This window comes from Opisthorchis viverrini (assembly GCF_000715545.1).
Source record: "Opisthorchis viverrini unplaced genomic scaffold opera_v5_288, whole genome shotgun sequence".
In the NCBI taxonomy this organism is placed as follows: domain Eukaryota; kingdom Metazoa; phylum Platyhelminthes; class Trematoda; order Opisthorchiida; family Opisthorchiidae; genus Opisthorchis; species Opisthorchis viverrini.
Genome location: NW_008751946.1, coordinates 594,542 through 614,427, shown reverse-complemented (window position 1 = coordinate 614,427; position 19,886 = coordinate 594,542). Strand labels below are relative to the sequence as shown.

Sequence of the window (19,886 nt, the reverse complement as noted above, 5' to 3'; positions counted from 1 at the left end):
CAAACTTGAATGCAGGAGGCTTGTATGGTTGCTGAGCTTCTGACACCATCTGTATACCAATGTTACTGACTACCGATTTTCGGTTGATCCTAAGGTTGTCGCATCGGGTTGCGCCGGTGTTGGTATAGCCCAGTCATGGCACGTGAATTCAGATCACCCCATATTGGATGGAATACTAATTTGCCTTTCTGCCTTGAACCGCCATCGGACTGCTGGACCAGATGAGCTTCCACTGTGTGTTCCGCCTTGGATGGGCTGTTCGTACGTTTTTCCAAATAACAGTGTGTTCCAGAGAATTAGAGACAATCGACCCGTGTTCTAGAAAGATACCTGACACCAGCTTTTTTAATCAAAGGGTTGTGAGCCTCACAACTGTTGTAACATAGATACTGGCTTCCCTTGTATTACCACGTTCAACTTCGGCATGTCAGACGTAAATTGGGGGTTGCTGTGTACAACTAACGTTTAAGAAACCTCTTGACATCTGGTGGATTTTGCTACATTTTTCCGTTCCCCATTTTGTTCAACTTTGTCGTGGATGTTACCACGACTTGAACACTTCAAGAAATCACGAATTTAGGTATCAAAACAATGTCTGGAGAGCTAATAATGGGATTAGACAACACGAAAGTCATCTTTCTGTTGTTTAACGATTATTTGCCCATGTCGGAGGTGATTTAATGTCTTGGTATACATTTTACACCTTTTAAGTTCAAAGTTTTACTTCAAAATTTCCGATTCCACTGTGCTTCACCAAAACTCCAGAAGTAGGAGCATCATTTCGTTGGTGGGTTCCACGTATCTGGAAAGCGGAATAAGCGTCCGGGAAGTTAGCATGTGAAGTTAGTGCGCAGATCATCGAGGCGCGAGCAGCGTTCGCTAAATCGCATCATTTATAGCATCAGAAACGACTATCGCTGAAGCTAAAAGACCGTGTAAGAACGAACCTATTGTTGGTTTCTCCGATCCTAATCGTATTGAAACGTTTGAACATTGGTATTTCCGCAGCACAGCAAGAATTAGTTGGCTGCGGTGGTTATGTAACGAGGTGGTGCGTAACCAGGCACTTGGTGACGAGTCCGGATCGTTACAATAGCAGATCAAATGTACCAGGTTGCGACTTTTGCACAAAGACTACTTTCTCTGATCAAAAGAATGAGGCAACCGAACCCATATTGCTTATTGGAGCACGAACGAACGTGATTTGGGAGGTTAGTTAAGACTGATTGTGGGCACCGTTGTCACTAAGCCAATTTCTGGGAAAACGCCTATTTCTTGTATGCAGTGTGAAGAGATTTTGAAATTTTCAATAGGGTTTTCGTCCTGTGCGTGAATTCAGTCCATGCTGAAAAAAGGAGAAGTACTGTAGAGCATCTTCCATATGAGAAGTCGTCACTCCACACTTGACGAATAATGTGGTTTCCGTGATTGAACTGCATTTTATCCTTTCGAAGTGCAAGTTAATCACATTGCTGATTGGGCGCTCGCGGTGGTACGGTCAAGTGTTCAAACTATTAGCAGGGAGGCCGCGGATTCCGAAATCCGAAGTTTCAAATTGTTGATTATTCCCAGTTAGGATGCAACAGCTGTACGGCGCTTTCCAGCATTTCGGCGTAGACTGGATTCACTTACAAAACGAAGTTTCCATCTCGAACACAGATTTTCTAGGTCTAGGTTTCTAAATGAGACAGATAGGTCGGATTGTAAAAATGTTGTTGAATACTGCTGCATTGTTGTTTCAAACCAAAAGCGAAAGGATTCATTTTGGTTTCCAGTTTGCTGTGCCACACAAAGGACTGTTCATCCTCTAAAAAGACTTTTGACACGTTTTATTCGTCATTTCATTTATTTGAATGCTTGAACTTTCGTGACCATACGAACGCGTTGTTGTGCAAATTTTGTCCGATAGTTTTAGCAGTTAAACTGGGGTAAATTCACCCACCATGGGCATATGAACTAAGCACAACAGTTGCGTCCGATGATGTTTACAACCATAAAAGCCTTGATTAACTCACGACACATCAAGCGCGGGCATTGGGAAGTGTCCAGGTTGCAACGTTTCGTCAGGATGGTCACAACAGGTAGCGTACACACCTCACCGCCCTTCTGTCGTTTGGTTTCGTAAAGCCCAGTCGTACACCCGATTAGCGGTACACCCGGTCTAGTATGTCAATCGGTGAACTCAAAAAGCCCGATTAAACAGGAAAACCGGTCATTCTAACTAAATTATACTCCTCCATCCTTCAGAGATGGGATGCACACCACTAAGACAGCCCGCAAGTATTGAGAAAGTCACTTACACAACAAAGGGAATGAAGAGAAAGTTTTCCACGGAATACGGTATGGAAGATACTATGCACGAAGAAGCGACAAGAGAATTGGAGGACAATTTGTCTCAACCATACAAAAACCATCGGATTGTGAAGAGATGGTGGCCTGATGATGATGCCGACGAGCTAGCAGTTTCCAGAGGAAGCTATTGCGAACGATGCACCGGCGGAAACTGGTATAGCTTGTTAGTCGACGGGTTCAGCAGTCTATGAGTTTTATCACTGTGTGATTTCCAAAGCCTCAGGTTCGTCACACATTAATCGAACAGGGAGTCTTCCTGGAGTTGTGAAGATAGGTGTGTTGAACATCAGTCTACAAGGAGAAAATCTACCACCAGAATGAGTCATGTGTGAGAGTTGTGGTATTAGTATCGGTCAATAGGGAGGACAACTGAACACATCTTGTACTCACTCTTCGCATCAGAATGACGAATCATGGACGAATTCCCTGCCGAACACTCAATCAATTAGTCTACTCTTTCGATGAGATTTTAGAATGCAACTCAAGCTGCGAAGGTCATTATCAAGAAATGTACTTCCATAACGCTTTACCCAGTAGGCGTTAGAAGTACTTCATAAACGTTGGATACACCAAATCCCAATGGTATTTGGTTGGCTAATGTACTTCAGCATTCTTAGAGGAAGGGAATATTTAGCTAGGAAAGTGGTCTGATCGCTGTCATGATCTACTCAATCTCGCCTCGGAATACCACAGCGTTGTTTGATTACTCATTAACGAAGTGTTATTAGGACCGTAAATTTTGGTCATCACGTCTGTTTGTAGCTAAAAACTGGGTAATACTGACTACGGGAGTTAAATCATAACCAAGCTTTCTAGTAAATTTGTCAACAAACTATTTTCGACTAGTTAAAATGCACAAACCATTCGAACTTCGTTAAAAGCCCAGAATGTTATTACGACATGTGATTTTAAGCCAATATGAAGTCAGCGGAATACCAGCCTCTCAACGAAGGGTAGGCTCCTCTTGGCTTTCTAACGGAGCGTTTTAGCTGCACTTTATGAAGTGGTCGTCTGTTTGGCCCACCTTCCATGAAACTCTATTAGGAAGGGTACATTTTCTCCATCCGTGGCACGGGAACCCCTCCTCAACCATCTAGGATCACCTCAGTTTTTGTTCACTTTCCGTCCACTGATTCGCTAACCCTGCAGTACAAAACGTCCCCTCATTATATATTCGACGAATACGTTCTGCTTTCATCAATCTCGTAAGGAGACACATATGCGCGCATACCATATACGCGTATGGTGAAATATCTTGACTTAACACATGGAAAGAATATTTGCTCTTTTTCCACTAGGAGATGTTTTGCCTGGTAGATAAAGTTATGTATGACTAATATCCCGGTTTACATTTCTTTGTGAATAACTGTGTTTTCGCAAATACAAGGATAAGCGTAATGAGCTATTCATTCTCCATTTGTAATTTAACAACCACACACACCACAGTGGTGAAAAATTACAAGAGGAAACCTAACGCAGATTGAATTCTGCACTGCTGACTGCAGTATTTATCAGTTTGTAACGTGCAAATCTACGTTGCCAGTCGCTCTAAACTTCACATGAAAAACCTGTCCAAAAAGGCCAATTTGTTAGGCTTAATCAATGATTGCTGTGCCACTGTCATGATCCCTAGACCTAATAGCTCAAAAGTGCCACTCTAACCAAGGCCCTGTGGTGTTCTGGCGCGTTTATGTGAGGAGGTAGCTGCAAGCAGAATGTGGATCATTGATGAGGTGCTGTCTGCTGTATCATTCGGATGGTCCCCGCTTGCACGATTGCAGCAGTCACTCTGACAGCGAATCTTGCTTCATGTCTGAGTGAAAAACCCTAAAGGACTGGTTTACAAGCCATTCCAGGTTAAGTACTCGGTGAGAATAATCGGTCAGAGGCTCTTAAAGTGACTATCTTTAAGCATAGTTCTAGCACAAACAAGATGTTCTGGGTGGTCGGGTTGAATCCACAAGAGGACATCCTCACTTGGTACGCCACCATCTCATCCCATCCTTTTCTTACGAGATGCGTATTATGGCCCCTGAAGCTGCACGATAGCCTTCTTCACTAGACTTAAAGGAATAAACAGACAATCAATCGCAATGTGTTAATTCTTTAACACAGACTGTAGCTGTCGTATCGCAGGTTACCGTAAGCATCTATGAAATTATCAGTGTGAAGCCTGCCTCCTCTAGCTACACTCACTTCTGATTCCATCTAATACAATCACTTCGATTCGCTCTCTTACGAAGCCACTCACACGAGTCTACGAAGACTCACAAAGCTTGTCACACTCGTTGTTGCTAACACCTTACTTGGCACTTCCCAGTGGCCCTGCTCGGCATCCCGCATAAGCCTGAGGTATGTGGGTTTGTGGCCCGTTGGTGTAATGCTTGCCCGTCGTTTGCCGAGTCTTTTTTTGCTCGACCCAGAAATAGGAGATTTTAACAATGGCACCAGTCATAATATCTTGACCTTTGAGCTGTCTGACTGACACCTTAAATCCCTCTGTGGCGACTACAGTAGTTTTTTGTAATTAACTCAATCTAATGGTTTTGATCGAGGGTTTATCTGTGCTTGCATGCTGTCTCAAGGTTGCATGTTCCACCTTTTCTTGCTTGGAATTGGAGACTTTGTTGACGAGTTCCTCAAGCAAATATGAGGTTTTTCCTTTGGTTGGCTTTGTGAATACAACCTCAGTCAATTTAAAGGTGTTCAGATGAAATCGGCAGCCCAACGGATAACTGATCACCACGCGATGCTAGCTTGGCTATCACCATGCTTACCTAACTGGCGGATAACACAATGAACTCTTGTGAGGTGGTGGTTGACATGGCAACACAGTTATATCGGGGACAATTCCGACCAGGTCTATTTAACAACCTCTGGGTTTGTTTAACCACACGAATGTCAGTAACGAATTACCCAGACAACTGAACTAACACGGCCAATCACTCTCATGATGTATCACATGTTAGCGGTGTAGACCTAATGAGGAAAATTATCAAGGAATGATGGCCTTGAATAAAATGTATGCTGGGAATATACATGTGAGCCACATCAGAGGTGAGGGAGTTAATTTCAGCTTTCAACCTTTTCTCCACTTGTTTTAGAAGTTTAGTGCAGTCGTTGTGCCTAAAGATGTGCGATAAGGAATGACGGATGAACGTGGGTGTGCACACACCACAGCAGTTGCATAGATGGGTACCATTGTTTCAATAAGTGTGAATTTCCTCGGTTCAGCAAAACCTCTCGATTCTCTGGAGCGTTCCAACTTTAGAAATCTCCCCTCTTCTTCGCATTCCATACAACAGACGACATTCTAGTCTATTTCTTCCCCAACTGTATGCAATGCAGTTATTAGTCTCTGGAGAGCCTACAAGCCGAAGAAACGACTTAGTTGGCCTCTCAAAACATATTCTAAAAGGAGGTTCGTCCCCAGAAGCGAGTTCCTATGATTAATCCTCTCAGATGGTCCCTTCAGAATGAGGGATTACTACTTCTACTGCCAATAATAATAATAATAATAATAATAATAATAATAATAATAATTCAGCTGTACCATCCATTTAATGCGTGGCTACCGTGCCACCCCAAGGTAGCACGAATGCTGAGATGATTTTAGGTTGCCCAAACCTAGACAGGGGCTGTCGAGATGACGGAGTTGGGAACCACGAAACTTCCGGTCAGTAAGTTTTCACCTTAACTACTGAGATATCTTGAGCTCAGGGGAGCAACTGATGCATAAATACTGACAAGATGCTACAACGAAATGAACTTCCAGATCGAAATCCCATCAATGTCAGTAATGTGCGAAAACGGTTCGTGATGTCATCCTACTCAGTCCAATATGTTGGCAACAGCAAACTAGACTAGGCACACAGCAACGACAATTTAAGGTGTGGTAAAAGATTAGGGATATCCAATCCCACCTGGAAATCGTTTAGCTGTAACATCCTTTTGGTGCCTAGCTGCCATGCCACCCGAGAGAAGCACGAGTGCTGAGGTACTACCAGGTTGCCCAAGCCTAGACAGGGCTATCGAGATGCCGGAGTTGGGTGAGTGAGTTCGTGCCTTGAACACTGGGCTGCGAAATAGCATAAATTACCACACAATAATCAGTGTAGTAATGGGATAAAAACAGAATGACTTCCATTATTCGGTAGATGATAACGATTACGATTTAATAAATTTAGTGGCGGTGTAAGAGACTACCAAAACAGCACGTTCAGTGGTCTCACTGTGCAGAACAAGCTAAATGAACACCGAATTTTTTTAAATTTCCGACATGGGTGCTGGGATGATAAGTGCGGAATAATGATAAAGCATTTTTAACACACTCCATCATGTGGCGGGAAGTGATTTTACTGGGAACATGTTCGTATCGGATAACCAGAGCTAGGAGCGATGTTAACTTCTTATAGAACAGGTTGATTGCAATAAGCTTGTCCTCGGAACACATTGGCTAGCGTTTCTCACTGGAGGTCTTTTAAACTACAAAATGGTTTGAAATTTTGTTGACCACACTATCCGCTTTTCCGTGGCGTTAATACTGGGAGGTATTCTATCTCTCAAAATGAACAAACCCTGGTCCGACTCTTCTCTTTGTCTTCTTTGAGGTGTTTGGTCTTAATGGGCCAATTCTTGAGAAGCACCCTAAACAGGGATTCTTACAAGAGAGGGCACGTTTCCTGGAATTTAGCAGAAGCGTTCCATGTCAATTTGTTGAAATATAGATAGCTCGGATGTGTTTATTGTTAGTTGATCGGATGGTGGTTGATCTGTTCGCCGAACTCGGCAATTGGTTTGCAAATGTTTCATCCCCAGTCGAAGAGACATCGTCGGTTGACTGAGTACTTCCTCCGTGCCTAGCTGCGTCTATATAGCTTTTGAAGAGTATCTAATATCCTGTCATTTGGTTGGCTAACAAACCAATGGAATACGAAGCATACAGACCACAACACAACGCAACTCACAATCCAGCCGATAATAGTACAAGAAAGGTATAGATCAACAGTGGCGTTCCTTGTTAGCCGCGATCTAATGACTGAGTAGAACATGTATCGATTTTCAGCTCACAAATATATCGACTAACACCGATACAAACTCCCATCCTTTGTCTACGAATGGTTCCTGTGATTAAAAATAGTGGTAAATGTACAGGGTAGAAATAGTTTTCTGTAGTAAAGTATGACAATGTGGAATATGTTGATGGATTAGCCTGTTCAATTGAAAAAAACACCAACACTTCTTGCGAAACACTGATGGTTAGAGAATGGTCATGCAATGATAAAAAACTTTTATTGCCTACTACTTGGAAATCCTGGACGAAGTCAACAAAATCGAAAGAGTCATGAATATTATGGTCGCACAGTTTTTTACGAGTGAGGTTTAGCAGCTCTCTCAGCTTGCAGTACTGCGTAGGCAACGTCAGTCAGACCTAAATTGCTTAACATCGAAGCAAGCGCCGTGCTCTCCGGATTACCCGAGGCGAACACTGGGGCAATCGCGGTTGCATTTATAGAGTCACGTTTTGTAACTTTGTTGTGCCTATTGTACTTTCTTTTGGCAGATTCATTCACAAACTTGTTTTTCTAATCAAATTGTTGACATTAATCAGGAAAACATTAGGAACGGTTAAGGTGGTCGCAGCTGATCTAGAACAGCTGGCTGTTTCTCACCAAAACTGTGGCTTGGAAGCGCTGATTTATCGGTGGCTTGCGAATCAACCGGATCAAAGGGGCTATGGTGTATCACCATTGGTAATTCACAATCTGTCAAGCGTTTTAGTAACTGGCTTTTAACGACGAATCGTGCTGGAGTTCTAACACTCACTCAAACTTTGCGTACTAGTGTGTACATGTGTCTAACGAGACCATATCAAATTGATACAGTTGCAGTCCGTCCCAAACTGCAATGGAGATTTGCATTGGAGTCGGCAGTAACCTTTTCTTGAAGGCATGTAATCTTTCTGAAATGATATCGTAGCACTCAAGGTCATCAGGGAAGAATGTATTGTGCGGTATGTTAGTCTAGAGTACAGAGCGGTCTGTGCTAACGAGAGATTATACAGGATGGCAGTCTTGCTGAGGAACTTCTGAGTCCGTGGTCAGGCTGGAACCAGGGCTAGAATAAAACAAGGCATTGAAAACATTACCTCCTAACCAGTATGAGGTTATGTGACAATTTTTGATACGGCCATGACTATCAAGTAAATGTACCCTTGCTATTCCGCAAAGGAATATGTTATGAAAGAGAACTCGTGTTTTTCTCCAATTTGGACTAATCACTGTTTAATCCCCCTCTTCTTCCCCGAGTGAATCATTACCTTTCTCTGAACAGAGATGGATTTATTCAACTGCTTCTTGATATCATCCTAGCTTTGAACTAAGTGCCATACTCGGAACTAGTTTACAAGTTGGGCGTACACTATCTTTCGATCGCCTGGAATCCCAATGTGTCACAGAGGACTGAAGATCCGAACAGAATACCTTCATGTTTTGTCACGCCATTGAAAAAGGCTTCAACTAGTCCCGGTCAAGAATTTGGCTCACCTCGCTTGAACCGAGAGTTAACTTTGATTGATTCTGCGGTGTGAAGTTACATACAGGTAAACCGAAAAAACAAGTATTTTGAAGAGGGAGGGTTTGCATACTTTTTTCCATTTCATCAAAGTTCGTAGTAAACATTATCGGACCCGTTGGCAGAGTAAGCCAGACATTCAAACCAGTTATTCTCAATAAGCTCTTTGAGTCGAATGCGAGTCGCACGAAAAGTCCTCTCTTTTTGTTTAAGCCACTCCTTTCGATACGTCTACGCAAATTGGAAAACACATGGCACTGATTGGATTGGCGTTTTCGGAAATTCTGGAGGCTCAAAAGGAACGAGCCCGAAGTGCTGACCTGATTCAGAGAAAGAAGCAGCTCAAGTAAGCTTTCGCCAATGTCGTTGGTCCATTTAGCATGTTTTTTGTTTTTGTTTTGCCCTTTCGATGGGAGTAAGCTTTCGCCAATGTCGTTGGTCCATTTAGCATGTTTTTTGTTTTTGTTTTGCCACTTTCGATGGGAGGAATATAGAAAGGTCATAGACAAGTCATTTGAAATTGATGTGCTCCGTTTATAAAGGATGCGTTGAACGTTTCTGTTATTCTTCTAATTTAGTTCAGTGGTTCTTCAAGCTGAGTTTGCCGAAACTTATAGTGAGGTAAGGATTGTATAATGGGTATGTTTGTACATTTCTCAGATTGCCAGTGGTTCGTTTAATCTATCTGTCGAAGTGAGGAAAACGTTCTTCGTGAGCCAGCCTTAGCTACTTGGGGCCCAGAGCTTTCTTTCGCACATCAATATCAGAACAGAAACTATAGTGCATAATTCTGCCTCTCTGGAGCGTTTCATTAGTTTCGGTGACTGTTGAGCGTGAACTGAGATCTCATGTATTCAAGACCAGTGAAACCGTTTCAGTGCCTTGAGAAAATGGAACGAAGTTTGTGACCGCGAAACAAACTGCATATCTATAAGGCGATTGACCCATCTGCATTCTTGAGTGATATTGAATCGCTGACCAGCGTAAAATGCATAAAATGCCTAAGACGCATAAAATGATTAAGGATGATGCTAGGTATCCTATGGTTTACTGAATACTGAGAAACGAAACCCGGCGGGCAGATGTGGAGGGATTTACACCTTGATTGAAATTCTGAATTCTGTCCTCATAAGATGACTAAAACGACCAAAGCTGGTTGGCAAAGGATGATACCAAACTCATATATTAAAATCTTTCAATCTTGGAGCTATAGGCTGCAATACGTTGGGATTGGTGAACTTCGCGACAGAGTTGGCTGGATTTACAGCGGCTAGAATCACATCTGCGCTGGTTTTATTGCAGTGCCTGGCTATCACTAGGCGCAAGGCGCTACATCGTTGGAACCGTCTCAACTCCCCGATGATGGCAGACTACCAAACCCAAGCCTGAGCTAAAGTTGAATCCCCATGACCACAGTTGTGTAAATCAAAACTTACTCAACGTTTTTTGGTCACAGTACACCATCCGGACTCGACTCTTCCGTGATATCAACCTGCCAGTATACCGAAGAAAACGCCGCACTTTTGAACTGTTCAGTTTAGTCAACTTCGGTAGGCAAAACTTTGGGCACTCCAGGATGTGAGATCTTATGCAGTTGACCTTTTTGATGCCGCCGTAAGCAACAGCCTGACTACTGGTTAGCAATAGCTTATTATGTGGGCGCGCCCGGAGTAGGATTTATGACCGGTATGATCAACCGGAGCGATCCAAGACATAAACCGCATCTCGAAATCTTTAGCTGTCCACACACAATTTGACGGTCACAGACCATCAGTTGGAAAGGCTGGTGTTTTTAAAAATGTCCTCTTGCCTAGACTATTGGACATGTAACACAGCTACAAATGTCAGAGCAACCAAGTGGACGAGAGACCATTTGATTTTGAGAGGACAAGGGTGGAGTTTCAATGAAACGAAGCCTCACATCGAATCAGTAAAAGCATTTTAGCCGAAGAGTAGATGTAAGCTGTTCACCTTTAAAATGAACACGAAATTAAGTCACAAGACAATTTAGACACACCTGGTAGTTCGTTTGACTACTTCACTGAGGGCCTTCTGCGAATTCCATGCCTTGGAACATGACAGCACATCTGTCATATGCTCCGACCGACCGTGACAGCCACAACTGTCTTGCCGCTTTTCGTGGTGCATTCTTAGTTCTCTTTGTCAGTGTATCGAAGCTGGATACCGAATTGATGGGATGCATATTGAAATGCAGCCAGTTGCAGTAGCAAGAACGTTGTATTGCTCCACCCTGTGTGCAGCTGTTCAAAATGTCACTGAAATGAGTCGATTCGGTGCACTTGCTACAAATCTGTGGTAGACATATAGTTGATGGTTACGCATTTCTTGGTGTGTTACTCACGGAAGACACTCTGGCAGCGTAATATTTTGGGAAGGCAATGCCCAAGTAGCCAACATTTGACAGGGTACTTAACGAACAAATTTAGCAGCAGAGGTAATCAAACTATCTGGATCCATGAATGTGGTTTTCGAGGGAGGGGAATACAGATAGATAAACCCCATTCTACACTATATCTATTAGATGTCTTGCAACGACATGAGCTCCAGTATAGAAAAGTTTCAGCCTAACAGCATATCGATAAATTGTACAGCGAACAGGAATTTGAACAATGGACTGAATTGTGTGATTGACACGTTTTGTTCTGCTTGAAACCCAGTAATTACGTGCTACAGAATGTGCGACATAAAATGCTTTAAAGGGAGCAGTAAGTCAAATGTGATATTATCAAATGTTATGATCTCGGTGGGAACATGCAACAACTTTCATATGCAACCCAATGGTGAATGACATATGAACCTATCTGGGCGAACAGTGCTCATTACTTAACGGAAACTAAGAGCAAACTATCCTCACGTTTTGTTACATACAAATCCAATGACAGTGTACACGAACTTGTCCGTGAACAAGGCCTTTCCATGTTGCCTCGATTGTGGTGATTATATTATTTTGTGGTATGCATTCGGCTCATTTTAGTCGGGCGATGAATAGCTTCCCGTTATCCATGCAGTCCCCTTTGCCTTCAAGCAAAATCAGGCCTCTTTCACAACATCATTCACAAATTTTGGATTATCTCAAGAACGCATAGACCACTTGGTTTGTTTGCACGTTATAATCTGGAAAAAACCGTTCTGATGTAAGTTGCCTAATCTACAAAGGTGTTAGTGCCCTTAAAAAACGGTGTGTTCACATCACTTTCGCGCTAAATTTTGGAGTCGGTCTTTTGCTTGCGTCGTCTTGTTTTATCATCCCTAGTTTTCGCCTCGGCTGCACTGATCGTACCCATTTAGCTATTACTTCAGGGACTCTGCTAAACAACAGTAGCTGGAGTTCCTAACTATCCTGGCACAGTGGTGCTTATGGTCGGTAGGTGAAGGGAGACAAAACTCGTTCATCACAATTCAACTCGCAAGAAGAACCAAGAAACACTGTAGAGCTATAGTCTTGTTGGAAGGGAGCATCACGAGCGCACAACCAATAAATTTCCTTAAGAGGATTTGAAACCACACGGCTTTCCTGATAGAATCTCGAGCAGTCTGCCCATAGGCTAGCTACCTAGGTGACTAACCAGCAACGTTGTGCTACACTTGCATTTGTTGTTGTTGTTGTTTTTGTTGCGCTAGCTATAGCACCCTAAAGTTTCCTTGCACTTACAGAATAGCAACGTAGGTTAGAGGCACAAGGGGCATTCGAGCGATCAGCTGCGTACATAAACTAAAGTCTATCTATCTTTCACCAATCGTGTTTCTACTGAAGTGGCCAGATTCTGATGACCACATGATGCCTACGTCCTGAAGACGGTAACCTCAAACTCGTATGAGACAGATTTGGTCTCCATCTTGAGAACAATGAGAACGAATTGTACCTTCATGGAGTTAGGAAGTCCTGATAGGTTCAACAGAAAATCTTGATGGGATTATTAATAGAAGAATTGCATTCTAAAGGTAACTCGATGTGGGGACGGGGATGCAGAGCTTCAGGCTGCACTCCAGATTTTGATCATCACTTTGGATACCCTCATTCAACATTCAGTCACTTTGCTTCCCTTGGTGACATGCGGCAAGATTCTAGTCTGGTTACTTTTGGATGCTCTTTAAAAGATGAAGTCCTTCACACACGTCCAAACATGGAAAAGATGCAGATAGAGCTACAAGCAATTCATCTTTCTTTTTGCCATTACTGAATTGTCGGGGCTGAGTCCCCCCCGGAAAAAAACATTTTTGGCTGGCTTTTTCGGCTACTTGTGCCAGTTAAGCCCCCTGAAGAAGTTAACTCCCAGAGAGAGTAACTTATGTTTGTTTCCTGAAGATGGCCTGTAGAATTTCAACATGGCTTCAGTGGAACTGAACCCAGAACATGGGATCAATAACCATCTGAAGTTTTTTAGCATCTATGACATTAGGAAAACTGTCATTTGTCAATTTTATTACTGTAGATTGCTCGCTGGTGAAGAGACCGAAGAGCCAGAGGATGGTAAGAGAGGAAAAAAGAAGAAGAGGTAAGCCAAGTAACTTTGTTGTTTACTTACGGTATCCGGAGAGTATGCTTGTGAAAACATTTTGCCTTGCAACAACCCTATCTGAATTAGCCACAATCCACGTCCTACCGGTGGCAAGACTGTGTACGTCAGTTAGTGCTTTTGATGGGCGTAAGGTCTTGTGATATTTGGATAATGTGGGAAAGTGTAAATCTTATTTTTTGACCGGGCTCTATTTGATCCCGTCCAGTCTGTATGATTACTGTGTGTAACACAAATGGACTTCATTTGCGCGCTGACACACAGTTGATTTCATTCCAAACTGCTCAGTATGTTCAAGCTTAGAAAAGTAAAAATGGTTGTGTTCACTGTTCCACAGCTCTAAACTTCATATGTTTTAGTGAGAAATTAAATCTACCTAGAAGGGAATCAAGATACGATGAAATCTCCATGGCCAGTTAAGGCGATGTGGAACAACAGGTCATGCCGAAAATTGCCCATATATTTACGAATCTACCTAGATCTGACAGACGTGGCACAGGTACGGTCTGGTATAAGAGTGTCTTACCAATGGGATTTGTGTTGGTCCGTTTCCTCAGAAACACGGGAGTGAATTCACATTCACTTTTTTGCGGAATAGCAGATGTGGTGTTCACTCATGGATATTAAGCTCTCCCTAATCTGTCTTGATAGGAATTTGAGGGTGCTATCGGGGGCGTGCAATTTGCTACATTTCATGATACAGTTTAAGCACGTCCTGGGATATAATGTCTTCACACGGAGGCTTCTTTAGACCTTATCAAAGGATTTTAATATTGTTTTTCCTTCTAACCGAACTGGGTGGTTGGATGAGCGGTGATGAGCAGCTCGGTGAACTTCTCACGGAGTGCTGCAGTCCTAGGCTAGTAGCTATGGGGTCTCTTCACACTGACGGTGGCCGGTGCACTCTTGCGTGCAGCTTTGATTACAAGCTGCTTCCCCGGGGACTAACCACCGATGCTCTTACCAGTCTGCTTGATGCGTGAGTGACATGGATCCGGTGGAACATTTGAAACAACATTGGTGAAGCCGAACCACCACACTGGTACATCTTGAGTAGAAGCTTGTCGTCTGTGAGTTAATTCCATTCATGGGACAAGCCAGCGTTAGTAGTCGGTGCATCTGTCATCTAGAAATCCTAGCTGAGCACATGTTACAGTGAAATTAACCATATTTTTAAACTAGCCAATGAGAAAGATCAGAGAGAATAGGACTGATGGAAACTCCATCTAAAATAATTTGATGTGATTGGCCTACCTATAGATTGGCTTGTATACATCCATGTATACTTGGGATTTATCAATAAATATAATTGTGTGGTGAGATGATTAATCATTTTGCTCATCAGACAACCTCTAGCTAGTCCTTTCAGCTATCGCCCAAGAATAGCGTATCTTTATCCAATTATTTTCTCTGCGAGTTGTCCAAATTTGAACTGGAAGTTCGTAAGGGAGACTACTTACAAGGTTGCTGGAAACTCCTCGGCAGCACACGACCGGTTTCGTCGTTCTTGGGGTTCAGATACAGTCCACGAATTTCCGTCAACCTTATGTTCTAAGTGAACCAAAACTGAACAGATTTCGAGAAATGCACTCAGCTGCGTATCAATTTGGTTCTCACTGAAGACTCAACTGAATCTTTATTGAACTTAATGGTCTGCAGAAGGGCTGCCTCATGTTTCGAAGTTAAAGAGATCTCAACAAACTTGTGAGTAGTTTCCTTAATGAAAATATACTGCAATATTTCAAATATCGTACCAACTGGAAAATGAGACGGCCTTTGTCAGATCATTCAGTTGAGGAATATCGAAGATCCTGCCTTATCTTTCGTGAAAAGCAAGTCGATATGCAGATGAAATTATTTGTTGAACCATGACTTCTTGTAACCGACCGAACTATGGCTACAAAAGTGTCTGTTGAAACTATTCTTCTATTCAAGCCTTAGTTAATATAATCATCACGCACTGCAACTTAAAAACACCCGTGGGGAATAGCGCTTCGTCTCTCACAAACGGCTTCAAAAAAATCTCAGATCCCCCAGTCAAATCTCTTAGACCAGAACGAGTACAATCTTAGCGGAATCGCCTTGTTAACTTTGTTCACAATACCAAAGACACGGACCAGATAGGTAAAGCCCATCTGAGAGTTCTTCTCGTTTTCGCTTCACTGCTTCCGCTGATTTTGGACTGAAGAGTTGTAGATGAGAAACAATAGCCTCCCAGTTAATTGTGAATCACAGATGTCATGCATAACAATGAAAAACGCATTTCGCAATCTGGGGTGATTGCCTTTAGGGAGGCATCTTTTTATTAAGTTTCGAGGGGTCTTTCGCTCATTGGAAAGTATCGTATGACGAAAATTTTTGGGCTCGGCAAAATGATTTCTTTCGAGTAAGGTTGAACTGCGGTATCATTTCAATTCGTTCTAACTTAAAAGTTTTACGGTTGAAGGTCTCATTATGATCACCCTCTGAAACACTTGGTTCGGAAGATTTCTTGTTATATTACCTAAACACCACTTTAAACCGGATTCATACTTTCACAACCGTGATCACTTTTACGACACAAAGGTAGACAGTTTCTGTTATTTATTACGAAAGACCCAAGAAGTCGAGGAAGAAACATGGCGATGAGGACGAGGAAAAGTATGTCTCAAAATCAACCCTGGCCGATGAACTCAAAGAAGCAGCGGAAGAAGAACAGGTTGGTAAAGTTTTCTGAAGACTGTTATCCTGCTACATGAAGTAAACGTTTTGAGCAGTGTGTAATAGTCTGGTGAATTGGGACTGAGGGCGTCAGGCGAAGCCTGTAAAACTGGCTGACGTAAGATTTGCAGGTGGATCACGAATGTTGTCACTATGGTAGAAGGTGTCGCGTGACATCCAAGTTGAGTTGGTTACAGAGCCGGAGGGATTAGAAGTTAACCCTTAGGAATAAATTCGGATGCATATTATTCCAAGATGATTAAAATGAGCTACAGTTTTCTGAATTTGACGATGGAACAGTTAGATCCCACAAATTCACTTGTCTACACACGTGACACTGCTTACTTCAGGCGGTTGTGATCGAAGGACCCAGTCATTCATGATAGTATCTGTGCTCGATTATACTTCTCCGCTGACAAGCCATAGCGAAATACCGCCTACCACGAGCCGGAATCCAGGAACAGGTCACGGACAGTTTCATTCTGAAAGCATGAACAGACACCCGTTGCCTAACTTTAGTTTACCCTTCATGTATAATACATTTTATCACCTTTGTGAACCGTTAGCATGGTGGCGGATTTGTATGCTTTAAGCTTACGAAACAGATCCTCCTCACTGAGTAATTCCTGCGGAAAACGAATAATTATGAAGGTGTTGTCTAGACTTAACAAACTACTCATAAGGACCAGCATAGACGAGAGACTCATCTGGTTTTTGTAGAGTCTGCCATCTAAACTAAATTCATATACAAATGGGAGTAGTTGTCCAAATAAATACGGAAATGTTCTGAAAAGATTCCCTGTTTTAGCACTTTTGAAAGGCCGCCATGCGGAATTGGGCGGGCTTTGCCGAGATCAAATCTCATTGCTCCTAACTAACATCCTTGTCTGTCTTGTCATCAGAAATTACTTATGGAAAAAATGATGACGCACGGGAGCAAGATGAAGGAGGAACAGGAACGACAGAAAGAGAAGACTGCAGAAAAACTGAACGAAGCGCGAAGCAAGAAACATGGACAGGCCGAGGCTGTGGATTATCTGTTCGATAAGAAACAGGAACTGGACGAGTTGTAAGTTACGTACCTTGTAAAGACATGGTCGATCTGCAGACCTATTGTCACAAATATTGTTGGGAAGTACATAGAGGGAAAAAGCAAAGATCCCAGAGTTCGTCAATAACGTCTTTAAAATTGAAGTGCGTCAATCACTTGACTTTTAGCTTGATTCCGGAATGCCGGAGACCTTTGTATGGTGTGCGAGTTAATGGAACAATTCATGACTCCATCCACAATAATTATGACTATCATGGATTAATCATCACATCACCTTTAATCTCAGTGACTTGGCATCGGTTGCCAGGTAACCATGCAGATAAGGAAATAGGCTGCTCATTGTGGAAGGATAATCCTCTACGTGTTTCGTCCTCATTGAATTCCATCAAGTGGGTGCAGGAGGTGCGAGCGTGCGGCCGTTTTCTTTGCAGTTTTCACCATGTTCCTTAACCACGCGTTTACGCATGTTGATTATGAGTCGGTCAAAACGATGAAATTCGCCATTTTGGATATAGGTACTCAAGTTCATTCACGTTACTGTTGTTCCGTAGTTCCGGTGGAATCCATGCAAACCTTTCGAACCGTCTGAGAACACTATTGTCCAGCGAAATCAGACAGTGGATTCCCTAGATCACTTGCAGTTTAAAATTTCACAGGCAGTAATTGGGAGTCCCTTTTTTAGTTGGCAATACGTAAAGAACAGGTGGAGATTTGTGAGTTACCCTAATGAGTGATTCTCGGAGATATTGCTCGAGATATTTCTAAAGATTGAATTCCACATGAGGAGAATAATGGAAGAGGTTGAAATGAACTGCCACAGCAAAAAATAGTAAAGCAAGGCATCAGAAGAATGCACTAATTAGTAATACTGGTTTTGTGATCATCGGGCGAGAAGAAATGACTCAAAAGGTGCGTAATTTGTGACACTTGCAGAGTAACCACGTTTGTTTAAACCCGTCGTCCACGAGCGATTGAAATTATCATTCGGTATCATTTACAATTTAGCATAATGGTCACGCAGACGTGGAGTTTCACCAGATGAAGGTACAGAGTTACAGTTCTACATGGAGCCACTTTCTAACATATCCTATCCTTAGCAAAATGCACTCATTTGCAACCAAATTTGTTTTTTGCGAGACACTTTGAACCCAGCTGATTTCGTGCAATTCTGTTTGAAGTAGAACATAACAGTGACGGAAATTCGATAACTGTGTCTGATGAGCCCCAAGAAGAGCGAAACCAATCGTGGGCTGTCGAGGAATTTTCAGTAGCCCTATGAGTAGTGCATTACGTATATCTTATCTCTATTATTGTTATGGGGATCAAACTTTTACTTCACTGAATTGTTTGTCGACGGTGCGTTCATTTCATGATAACCAATGTGGTCGCGATACATAAGCGAATCGTACATTGTACACAACACCTGCATTTCACGGTCACCGCATAGTCTGTCCAAGACTCGGTCGTGCTGCAGAAGCTAGGCAGGAAAATCTACCCACTTCCAGTAGATTGTTCTAGCATGTCCCCGCATGTCTCGGGGACTCAATTTGCCTCCAGTTTACCACTAAGTCGTCCTGATTTTGTGAGCAGCAACCTCAAGCGAAAATAATGTCGTTCTTTAATGATCTGTCGGATTCATTTACATCATCTGGGGCCATTTGGAATGCGAAAGATAAGGCCCACTTTAGTGCGACCACTGGTAACTCTGGAAGTTTTAATCCGGCCTCTCTGCTTCTTCACCTTATCAACTAAAAATGGCAGGTCAAGGTGTTACAACTTATCTGGACACGTTAGCGACCTAATTTCTTCCACTCTGTCAGCTGTAAACACTTACCAGTGAGAGGAAGAAGGCCTTAATTGCAGAGTTATTTATTAGAAAATTGGGAGCAAAACTCTCATATGCATCTTGTTTACAAAAACTGAATATCCACCTTCTCTTTGAATGCGTCATTCTGAACTTTCCTGGACATCCATTGACTTTTTCTCAAATCCAAGCAAATGCTACAAAGCGACTCCACAAATTATGCAATAGATCTATCTTTTCAAGAGTCGCAAAGCGAATTTACAAGAATAAAACATACTATTCGCATGGTTCCCCCATCAGTAGTATCACCGTCACACCAGGGCATGTCTGGCCGGACCAAACAAAATTGCTGACGCTCTAAAGTTGCAACTAATTTCCGCAAGATAGAGCAAGATTGGCTTCAGCTGATCAGTCGAAACTTAATGTTCCTTTCAAAATACGGGAGGCACAACTGAATTAATGGTGGTCTTTTTTCAACTGGATGTGTTTTAATTGGTAAGATATTCGGGATATCTCGGTTTAGTTTTATGGGGTAATACCAGTCAAAAGGTTGCTGAAAACTCTTTGAGAACCTACAAGCGATCTCTTCCTTCTTGAGGCTCACCAGGTAGACGCAGTCCCCGAGTTTTCATCAACCTCATGTTTTACTCGCAGATATTCAATCGGCCTTATGTACAGCCCGTCCCGTCAGGAAACTACACTGTGATACCCTGGATATCACACTAAGTGGAACGCGAGACAGTTTTTATGCAGCACATTCATTTTTGGGATAGAAAACAAGAGATCTAGCTGGAATTCACTTGCGTTTCCCCTTCAAACGAAACTGGTGTACAAATGAGTGTATTTCGAGAATTTCGTACAATTTGGG

At 42.6% G+C, this 19,886-nt stretch overlaps 1 protein-coding gene across 1 annotated transcript in view; it reads left to right on the top strand.

Moving 5' to 3' along the window:
• Positions 1 to 19,886, top strand: part of T265_09607 (hypothetical protein) — a gene marked incomplete at both ends in the record, with an annotated part of 34,866 nt that overhangs the window by 8,334 nt on the left and 6,646 nt on the right. The window contains 4 exons of the mRNA XM_009175722.1: positions 9,139 to 9,271; positions 13,380 to 13,442; positions 16,059 to 16,161; positions 17,066 to 17,232. Coding sequence (XP_009173986.1) covers positions 9,139 to 9,271; positions 13,380 to 13,442; positions 16,059 to 16,161; positions 17,066 to 17,232 — 466 coding nt within the window. The remainder of the gene's footprint in view (positions 1 to 9,138; positions 9,272 to 13,379; positions 13,443 to 16,058; positions 16,162 to 17,065; positions 17,233 to 19,886) is intronic.